An 11,968-nucleotide genomic window follows, 5' to 3' on the forward strand; every position below is an offset into this window, starting at 1 on the left:
TTTACCCCTCTTTTGGCTTAAAGGCCTCATTGTTGACCAAACCCTAAAAGTCAACAAAAGTCAACGGTCAAACTTTGACCCGACTCGTCGAGTGCACTTGGGCGACTCGGCGAGTCTACACGTGTCCACTAATTCTTTAGTCCCGCTTGGCACGTCGAGTTCCTCCCATTGCTCGACGAGTCACCCCTGGCATGAATCGCAGGGCCATCCCGACCCAACTCACTGAGTCTCAAGAACAACTCGGCGAGTTCTGCCTTGAACTCCCGTCCTCTAATCCCCCTCTGACTCACTGAGTTGTTTCCCCAACTCGGAAAGTCTACCCACTGAGTGGTTTATGGGAAACCCTAACCCTACTCGTCGAGTCTGATCTATGGACTCGGCGAGTTCATGCCATCCACAAACTCCATAGACCTCCTGAGGTCAGATCTGCTCCATTAATCCATAGATCTGACCTTCCCAAATATGTTAATCACGTAAAGTTCAGACCTTGACACTCAAATAGCATCTAGATGGTCTTACTTGGTGATTTAGTCCCAAAATAGCATCCTAAGTTCATGACTCCCAAAATAACTCCAAAAAGCCCCAAGGGTTAAGGTCTCTGGACCTCTTTGAGTCCAGATCCAAAGCATGAACTCGAGAAGGGACCAATTGCTCCACAAATACATCCTCTAAAGGGGTTAGAAAACCCTAACTCTAGGAATCAACACCAAATCTGAAGAAGGTCCGAAAAATACCTCAAGATGAAGTCTATGAACTTTGAAATCACCAGAATCACACCTCCTATAGCCTCCTCTTGCCTTGGTTTCCTCCTTCTTGCAGTTACACCAACAAAATGATCACAAATGACCTCTCCTTCCTCACAAACGCTCTAGATCTCTTAGGGTTTCTCTCTGGGGTTTGGTAGCCGAAAATGACGGCCCTAAGGGCCTTTAAATAGGTCCCAAACCCAGGAAATTAGGGTTTCATTAAACAGCGTGGACTCGCCGAGTCCAACTGTGAACTCGGATAAGAATCCGCGACCATACTCAGCGAGTTTGAACACCAACTCGTCGAGTCCCCTCTCAACTTCCAAAATAAATGAATAAAATATTATACCTGGGAATCCGGATGTTACAATGAGTTGCAATGAACATCATCTCATTACTCTTTCCTGACTTGCCCAAATTGATCTAGAAGGAGATGCTACATGAGGGCGTCCTTAATATAATCATTAACCCTGAAAAAAAAACAACTAAAAAACACAAATAATTGGACAAATAAAACAAAAAAAGGAAAAAGAAAATGAAAATATACCAGGTTTAGAGATGGGTGTAAAGAATTATGGGTGGAGGCCGGTGAGCATAAGAAAGAGAGATGTAAGCATTATCACTAATTCTTATTCTTTTTTGCTCCTACACATCAGTTTTCCCTCATTTTCATTCTTACATAATATGACTTAATAAACATTCTGACAGAATGAAATTAATAATAAAAAGTCTATAATAATCTTATAGACGATTTAATTAGTGAGAATGTATGAGAATGATAATGGTTATGTAAGATTGAACGTATTTGTATTATTAAACAACATATTTTCTTTGTCATTCTCAAAGAATAACATTGTCCACTCGTCCGCACAATAAATATCAATCCACATTTGAATCTAGCGCTCTCTCTCTCTCTCTCTCTCTCTCTCTCTCTTTATATATATATATATATATATATATATATATATATATATATATATATATATATATAATTGATACACCCTATGCGTACTTGATTTCTATAGACAAAAAAACAACATCTAAAATCCTAAATTAATAAGTCTGCAGTTAAATAACCCAACCAGTCACAATATTGTTTCAAAACACAATAAATTGATGGACATGTAAACAGCCAAATATTGTCCCAGAAGAACCGGTAACCACAAATCACACATTAGGCTCTCCCAATCAATTGAACCGTTTGAAAACGAAAACTTACTACATGTTGTTTTGCACACATAAAGTTGAATTAGACCTTCCATAAAGCGTTGAAACCTGGAGCTTCCGACAAATTAGCAAAAATGATGGTTTAGTTTTATATGATATAGATTTCTAACTTAACTTAGTTGTATGAAGGGGCGTATATCTTATTACAAAGCGATTAAAATGAAAGGGAGATTGTATGAGGACCAAAGAGCCGAAAAGAAAGTGTGGGTAGATGTTGAGAAGATGTCAGTACTTCAAGGACCAAGATTGTAACTTACGCGCTATATAAATAAGTTGAATGTTGAAACACCACACACTTTGTGTCTGTCTCTCACTTTATATTGAAAGTTTGAAACCCTATCGAAGAGAAAACACTTTTTTCTTTCATCCCTTGCTTCCTTTTGCATTTTGTATATATAATGAGTAGTATTTTGTATTTCGTGTTAATGCAAAGAGAAGATTTATGATTCTTGCTCTACCTCATATTTAGTAACTATGTTGATTTTTAAATTATGTAAACTATTGAATATGTTTATAATCTATAAATAAAGTGTTCTTGTTTAAATCTAAACGAGATCTAGAAATTTGACAGTCTTTTAATACAAGGCACTACAAGAATTCCAAGCTATCCCGACGACAACTATCCCAACGACAAAAGTCATCGTTACAGGTCATCCTATGCCGACGACATGTTGTCGCCATATCTTTTGAAACTTTTGACCAATTTCCTTTGACCACTATATCTATGCTGACGACGCGTCGTCGCCATAGGTTTGGCGGGAACGACGAAAATGTTGGCGGTAATCTGAAAATCCGTGCCGACGACTTGTCGTCGGTATAGGTATAAAAAAAACTATTTTCCATTTATTGTTATTCCATGTGCCAGAAAAACTAAACAACGTAGTTTTGGGAAATGGTATCCCGAGGACTTGTCGTCGGCACAGGGTTTTTAATATATATATATATATATATATATATATATATATATATATATATATATATATATATATATTTCAGGAATAAATGATACGTCGTCGTTTATGGAGACCCTATGCCGACGACATGTCGTCGGCATAGGGGTATACCCTAAAACAGATACGTAGACTTCTTTCATTTGCACGCATCGACTCTTACTTCATCCCTTTCCTCCCAGGCGACGAAATCGACTACCCAACGAAGATATCCGACGATTAACCCATTTCAAGGTTGTTCTACCCCTAATTTTTGTTTATTGTTGTTTGATATTGATTTTTACCCCTAATTTGGGGTTTTTTGGTGTGTAGGAACCGGTGGTGAAGCTCTACCGCCGACTGCTTCAACCTTCCAACGGAAGTTTATTGTCGGTGACATCCTCTCTGCCACCACTGGAGTTGCTCACAGGTATGTACTGAAACCTTGTGCATTTTTTTTCTGATTTGATGTTGCCGCTTGTGGCCACCACCAGCCACCACCGGAGGATTACTGCTTCTTTGACTAGCCAGAAAAGTTGAACATCACACAAGAACAAAACTGAGGTTAGTTTTTTTTTCTTCTAATTTTTATTGAAATTGAATTTGAATTGTGTTGAAATTGAAATTGAATTGTGTTGGAATTTTTATTGAAATTGAATTGTGTTGAAATTGAAAATGATCCTCCTTTGATTATATAATTGTATTGTTTGTTTTGTATATATATGTGATTGTGTTGTTGTTTGTTTAGGTTTATACTTTAAACAAACTAATTGTATGAAATTGATATTGTTTAGGTTGGTATATGAAATTGTATGAAATTGATATTGTTTATGTTGGTATATGAAATTGATATTGTTTAGGTTGATATATGAAATTGTATGAAATTGATGTTGTTTATGTTGGTATATGAAATTGAAATTGTTTAGGTTGGTATGAAATTTTATGTGATCTTTGTTTAGGTTGGTATGAAATTTTGTATGATTGTGATCTTTGTTTAGGTTGGTATAAAATTTTATGTATAAAATGTAAAATATGTATGGTTGTGTTTAATTTGTTTAGTTATTAATAGCAACATACTTTTTTTTATCTTTTTAATAAAAGTATTTTATTTTCATTTCTATTTGAAAATTATAACATAAAACAAAATAATAAAATTACGTTGTTATTAAAAGTAATATTAAAAGTATTTTTTATCTTGTTTATGGTGCTATTAAAAGTAATATTAAAAGATCATAAATAATTAAAGGCATTGGCGAGTCTATGTATATAAAAGATGGGTCATTTGACCAACTTTTTTTCATCTATTATTATAAGAAATCATAAATAATTAGAAATTGTGACGTCTCTTAAAAATTTGGAATTTGGAATGAACCATCTTAATGTTTAAACAAACTAATAGACTTTAATGTTAATATACAAGATAAAAATAAACAAAAAAATAACAAAATAATATTAAACTAATAAAAATATGTTTATTAAGTCAAAAATATTTAAACTATAAAAGTTATTAATACCAACATACTTTATTTTATCTTGTTAATTAAAGTATTTTATTTTCATTTCTATTTGAAAGTTATAACATAAAACAAAATAAAATGTATATATACTACAAAAATATTTAATTAAAGTATTTTATTTTCATTTCTATTTGAGAGTAAAGTTTATTAAGTAAAAAATATGTAAACTACAAAAGTTATTAATAACAACATACTTTTTTATTTTGTTTATTAAAGTATTTTATTTTCATTTCTATTTGAAAGTTATAACATAAAACAAAATAATAAAATTATGTTGTTATTAAAAGTATGGTGCTATAAAAAAACAAAAACAAAAACAAAAACAAAAACAAAAACAAAATAATATTAAAAGTACAATGCTGTAATTGAAAAAAAATAAACAAAATATAAAAAATATAATATTAAAAGTACATTGCTGTAAAATGTTTTTCATTAAGAACAAACGTTAATAATAGCAACATAAAAGAAAATATCAAAATATTTAAACTAATAAAAGTATGTTTATTGAGAGTAAACAAAATATAAAAATATTTAAATTCATAAAAGTACATTTATTGTAACTACGTATACAATCTAATTTTTTATAATTAAACAGTAATGACTATCGATAAGAGTTAGATTCGGGAACACCGAACGTCCCCAAAATTCTTGGAAGGTCTTGATAAAAAATAAACCCTATAGCGACGACTTGTCATCATAATAGATTAAACCAGTGCGACGACGAGTCGTCGCTAAAGGTTTGTCGACGACAAGTCGTCGCTATAGGTAATTAATAAAACTTTTTAACCCCGACAATATGATTGACAAACTCTATCCCGACGACTAGTCGTCGGAATAAGTGACGCTATCACGACGACATCTATACCGACGACTCTATTGACCTATGACGACACGACTACACCGACGACTCTATACCGACAACAAGTCGTCGGTACCGTATACCGACGACAAGTCGTCGGGATAGGGTCCGAAATTGTCGTCATCATAGGGTTTTATTGTTGTAGTGAGGATATGTGATACGTGAATGATATATTATTTTAAGATATAATATAATTATTTGAGTTTAAAAAAGAAAATGTTTTGATATTTACTTTAAACTTGTAGATCAACATAAGCATCACATGTATAAGGTAACGATTATCATGCTAAAAACATGGTTATTGGTTCTTTAATGGGAAATTCGATATTTTTTCATAGTATAGGTGACTACTAAATAGGGGTGTTTACGGTTCGGTTTGAAACCGTGAAATCGGGCATCGGTTTGGTTTCACGGTTTGTATTTTTCTTTACGGTTTGGCTTGCGGCTTCAAACTTTAGAAACCGTAATGAACGGTTTGACTTATGGTTTCAAAATTTTCAATCCGTAAAAAACCGGACCGGACCGTAGGATTTATATATAAAAACTAATTTTTTTTATATGTAATTATATATAATTTTATATGGAAAAAGTTAATATATAGTTGTTAAAATATAGATCTATATAAAAAGATGTAGATTTAAATAAAAAATTCATATATATTCATCGAGAACATGAAATCAAACTCATAATATTTAATATGATAAACCTCTAACGTTTGTAAAAAGAAGCATTATATTAATAAAAATAGTATTATACTTTTTGTATGCTCCATGGTTTCTAACAAAGTGTTAAACATTATTTTAGACATTGAGCTGTTTTATTTGCAATAATCGATTTATGATTTTTCTTTTTCATAATTACCAACTAATGATACTTGCTTTTCGCAAGATGATATCACAGTTTATAAACTTTGAATATAAGATGTGCATACATAGTATGGGTTTTAGAATCTGTTTCGATCGTTAAAGAGATTTTTTGTATTCAATAGAAGATATATTTATATATGTAAATATGTTGGATTAAGTGTTTAATTAATTTGATTAAAACTAAGTATTTTTTATATAGTTCTACATATAAATTTATATACATAACAACCACGTATTCACCAAACGTTATATATATATATATATATATATATATATATATATATATATATATATATATATATATATATATATATATATATATATATATATATATATATATATATATATATATATATATATATATATATATATATATATAGGTGGGTTCAATTGAGAAAATAAAAAATGTTGAGAATGGGAGAATCATTCTCATCCACTCATTTTATCTAAGCATAAAAAGATACGGTGACAAACTTGTAAATATGATAACAACCTTCAATCTCAAATATGTATCTGTAGAGAATTAGATTACAATTCAAACTCATTCATCGTTTATCATCCAAATTTCTTTTCCAACTTTCAACAATCATCCAGATTTCTTCAATTAAACCATCATCAACATTATCCAGTGCTAATCAATAATCGATCTTTGTCAATAATCAACACGATTCAACAGTTAACAACAAAAATTCGTTTTTGGTTCTTTTAATTCAACCTTCAATTGTGCTTGAATACGATCAGATCTTCAACATCTATGATTAATTATACTCTCAGGGTTATTAGATCAACATCATCGATAATCAACAAAAATCCACTTCGTATCATTCATTCAACATCGATTATCAAATAAAACTTTAAAATTAAGGTTAGAAAAAGATCAAATCGTTTTTTTTTTTTTGAAAAATTTCATATAATTATCTATCAATATACTCTTTTGTAAGATTTAATCAGTCAAAATATCATGTTTTTAACATTTTTAAAAAAAGTTAAATTGTATGCACTCCAACTGTTTGATGAAATGCATAAACTAAATTACCACGTTATATTCATATATGAATATGTTTTCTCAGTAGATGATTATTAAAACAAAAAAACAAATATGTAAGTCTGTATGTTATTCATATGTGAATAACATATAAAAATTATATATATTTGTGAAAATACATTGTAATATTCATATGTGAATATACTGTGTAATATTATATGTGAATATATTGTGTAATATTCATAAATGAATATATCATCTAATATTCACAAATGAATATACTATGTAATATTCACATGTAATATACCATGTAATACTATGTAATATTCAGATATGAAAATATTATCTAATATTCACAAGTGAATATACTATGTAATATTCATAAGTGAATGCATCGTCTAATATTTAAATATGAGTATACTATGTTTATTATATGCTATATTCATATATGAATGATACTTAAATTGTAAAATAATAATAATAATAATAATAATAAAAATAAAAAAAAAATAAAAATTAATCATAGTTTTTATTCATAACTGAATAACGAATGTATTGTAGTAAATCTGATTCATTTTTATTCACTCATGAATAACTATAGCTGAAAATATAAAAAAAAATAATTTTTTTTATTTTATCTTAAAACTATATCAATATGGATGTCTATTTGTAGAGAATAAAAAATCATGAATTTTGGTATATTTAAAATCATTTTTCAATAAAAATAGCTTCTTAAAAAAAAAAAAAACGAAAAAACTATGTTTTTGTATATATTAAGGTAATGATTAGTATAGTTTAAGGAAATATGTTTTGTTGGAAAACACATGTCTATTCCTTTCTTATTTCTGCTGGTAGACGGAGGCTTTTGCGGCAAAAATAAATGAGTGGCTGAGAATGATTCCCCCATTATTAACCTTTTTTTCTCAATTGAACCCTCCTCTCTCTCTCTCTCTCTCTCTCTCTCTCTCTCTCTCTCTATATATATATATATATATATATATATATATATATATATATATATATATATATATATATATATATATATATATATATATATATATATATATATATATATATATATATAAAGCCCAAACCGTGAAACCAAACCGTTAGTAACGGTTCGGTTTGGTTCGGTTTTGATTTTCAATGGTTCGGCTTCGTTTTACGATTGACATAAACCGTTACCATCGGTTTGGCTACGGTTTGATATAAAAACCGAAAAAACCAGACCGTGAACACCCCTGCTACTAAATACTGAAAACCATGAAATGCAAGAACCGGTTCTCAACCACATGTGTACAACCGTTTATGTACGTTTTAGAACTAGGTTCAGGAAATAATACTAGAAGCTTACCCCTCATTTTCCAACATAAGACTTTTTCTCCTATTTCCTTTTCATGCATATAGTGTTACATCATGTTTTCCTTTTCTTAAGACCTTAATGTTAGCTATTTCCTTCCAGTAACATAGTAACATGTTAGCGTTTCTAATTCCTAGATTATATGGTTTAATTCCTTCATTATAAATAGTTTGTTAATTGCATCAGATTAATAGAGAAGAAAATTGTTTGGGTTTTTTTTCTTAGCTTCATTAGTAGAAAGGAGATTAGTCATCTCAGGAATTTGGCTATATTAGTGGTCATGTCATTTCAATACAGAACAAAAATAAAAAAACGCACAAAACTCCACCCAAAAAACACGAAAAATAAGTCCAAGATTTCGAACAATATATGAATTTTCGAGCTACATAATGATTTTAAGCCTACATTTCTAAAAGAAAAAGTAGTCCAAGATATCGAAATACTTATTAGTAAAAATAATTTTTGAAATTGCTTTCTTATGCTTGAAAACTTCTAACTTTGTGATTATTCGAAAAAATTTGGAAAAAAATGTTACCAACTCTTAACATCTATAAAAATTTGATGAGATGAATAATGATATAAAACTTCAAACAATCAACAATTTATTTCTGTCCATAACTATGAGAATCGGTTAATTACAAACAAACAAAGAAAGGAGAATACAAGATATCATGCACAAAGCAGATCATCACTTGTCATACTTGAATTTCATTAACACGAAGAAACTGAATCTACAAACAACTGAATGTTCTTGTCCGACGAACCACCTTCTGCCACTGCCTCACGGGCAGCCCTTTTCAACTCCGCCCCTTTCTTTCTGAACTCCTTCGATTTCGGCCCATTCAAAACCTCTTCCACGCATCGTGCCACATCTTCCCCATCAAAAAACGCTCCTGGTTTCTTATTTAGTTTCACCCCGATGCCCCAAACATCGGTAACAAGCTTCGCATTCGTTGGCTGATCAGTCCACTGCGGACAAACAATCATCGGTACGCCGGCGGTAATAGTTTCCGACAACGAGTTCCACCCACCGTGACTTATGAAACACCCCACTGATGGATGCGACAACACATCAGTTTGTGGACTCCATCTCACGATCAAACCCTGTTCCCTAATCTCTTCCAAGATCTCAAATTGATGGGTTTCTTGATTTTCCGGCAGCTTTACCACCCAGATAAATGGTTGTTTCGAAATTTTCAGACCAGTTGCTATGCTTTCTATATGATTCTTGGATGAAAAAACTAGTGTTCCGAATGATATATAAACAACTGACGCCGGCTGTTGTTTGTCTAACCATTCCAAACAATCACTCACGTTGACTGATTTAAACTTATTTACACCCATAAAATCATCGTCAACCACATCTTTCTTCCCAAAAATAGACGCCGGAACAATCGGTCCAACTGGCCAAAATGGAACGCCGGCGTCATTAATCGACGTTATCACATCTTTCTCCAGCTCCATGAAAGAATTTCCCAACACACATTTATATTTATGCAAATTATAAAAGACATCCTTCAATATGCCATCGAACGTAAACATGTTATTCGACGGAAGAACGAAAGACGGTAGATCCTCCGCGTGTAGCGGTTGAAGTCCAGGCAAATTCACGCTCATATCAAGGTTGTTTTCAGTTGGGAATTCGCTAAGACGATTGTAGAAACAGTTAAAAATATGAAAGACTGTGGATGCTTGGATCCAAACCATGGCGCAGGGAACCTCAAACTCAGCCGCGACGTCAGCCACCCAAGGCACGAAAGGATTGTTGATAAGACATGCGAATTTACGACCGCTTGATCGGATTAGGGCAGAGATATTTACGGGTCCAAACAGGTTTATCGACTTCATGAAAGTATCTATATTGCCGTTCAGTCGATCGGCATCCTCAGGTAGGCCGTCGGAAAAATACTCAAGGTGGACGCCGCCGATAGTGGTGGAGCGGTTTTTTAGGGCAAGGTCATTGGTAGCGAGAGTGACATGGAGGCCTCTGGAAGCAAAAAGTTTGCCCAGTCTTAGCATGGGGTTTACGTGACCTTGAGCGTGTGCTGTAACAAGCAGCACACTTGTTTGTTCATTTTTTTCGGAAATTGAAGACATTCTTACTCTCTATAACTGTTTGTACTTGAGTGATCAATAGGTGAAGATGGAAAGAAGAAACACCAAATCCTCCCACTAATGATTTCTCTGTATTTCTTTAACACAAAGGGGCTTTGTTTGATAATAAGAGCACGACATTGGTTGACATATTTATATGAATACACTACATATGTAAACTAGCTAACATGGTTGTTTTTTTTAACATTTTTCATTACTAAAACGAGGTTTTGTAACATTTCATGTATAATGACTATTTTATTTTTGTTTTTATATTTATTAAGGTGTTTATTGCAACTTTGGTTTTGGGGGTACGCTTAGTTATTCCTCACTAGTGGCACTCCTAATTTTAAAAAGGTGATGCGAAAGTGGCGGAATGATGGTTTGGGAAACTGTGAAGCTGTGATCATGTTTATGGTTTTTACTTTTATATTTTAGTAGGAAAAAATATATTTAAAACAATTTATTTTTGTAATCAAATCAACTATAATAAATCAGATAATTTGGTCATAATTTTTTTTTTTGGAAACAAAGAATATATTAAAACCATTGTCAATCAAAGGCAAGAGAGGGCAAGAAAAATAATTACAAAATGTTAAATGGGAAGCAAATCAAGTCTCCTCAATTACAAACACCAAAGAGACCTCTATGTTTACCCAACTAAAAATCGAAATAGTAATGTTATCCACCAACTTCGAAGAAGAAGTTCTTACATTTTTGAAAAACAAGTCATTCTTCGCTTTCCTTATGCAGCGTAAGAAACATATATGATGGCTAGAAAAAGATGTCGTTTCTTTGGACATTGCCCCCAAACGGTCGCAAAAGCCACCAATTCACTAACCGTCACAAAACTTTGAGCTAGAATGTTACACCATTGGAAAATTCATCTCAAAACTTCATTAGCAAAATGACAGCCCACTAGAAAGTGGTTCGACTCATCTAGACCAGTAGAATAGAAAAAGACAATTCTGAGAAGGAATGAGAATTCCCCTGCGAGAAAGTGCAAGCTCCAAAGGAATCCGATCCAGACTAGCATGCCAAACAAAACCAATAAATTTAATAGGATCCAGGTGAAACCAAATTGTTGGATTGTCCACCTGATTGGTAACTTTAGAATCAATAAGGGATCTTAGATTACAAACATAGAAATTCCCATCAGAGGAGAGCTTGCATCTCCATTTATCCGCCCCAAAAACTAAGTCCACTTGCGAAAGAGCCCCCAAAAGAGCATTAAACTCCATGAGCTCCATAGGGTTACTAGGATTTTTCTTCCACGTCCAGTTGAACTTCCTATTGGAATTAATCCTATCAGAGATGAAACAAGATTTTTTCTTGTCAAGATTAAAAATGCTCTGAAGTGATCAGCAAAAGTCCCATCATCAGAC

General features: G+C 32.1%; 1 protein-coding gene across 1 annotated transcript; it reads right to left on the reverse strand.

Moving 5' to 3' along the window:
- Positions 1 to 9,068: 9,068 nt before the first annotated feature.
- LOC111877248 (UDP-glycosyltransferase 84B1) lies at positions 9,069 to 10,702 on the reverse strand. The gene has a single exon (XM_023873779.3). It carries the CDS (start codon positions 10,584 to 10,586, stop codon positions 9,201 to 9,203), a length of 1,386 nt encoding a protein of 461 aa, XP_023729547.1. The 5' UTR covers positions 10,587 to 10,702; the 3' UTR covers positions 9,069 to 9,200.
- Between the last annotated feature and the right edge of the window lie 1,266 nt (positions 10,703 to 11,968).

This window comes from Lactuca sativa, chromosome 5 (assembly GCF_002870075.4).
Source record: "Lactuca sativa cultivar Salinas chromosome 5, Lsat_Salinas_v11, whole genome shotgun sequence".
Lineage (NCBI taxonomy): Eukaryota > Viridiplantae > Streptophyta > Magnoliopsida > Asterales > Asteraceae > Lactuca > Lactuca sativa.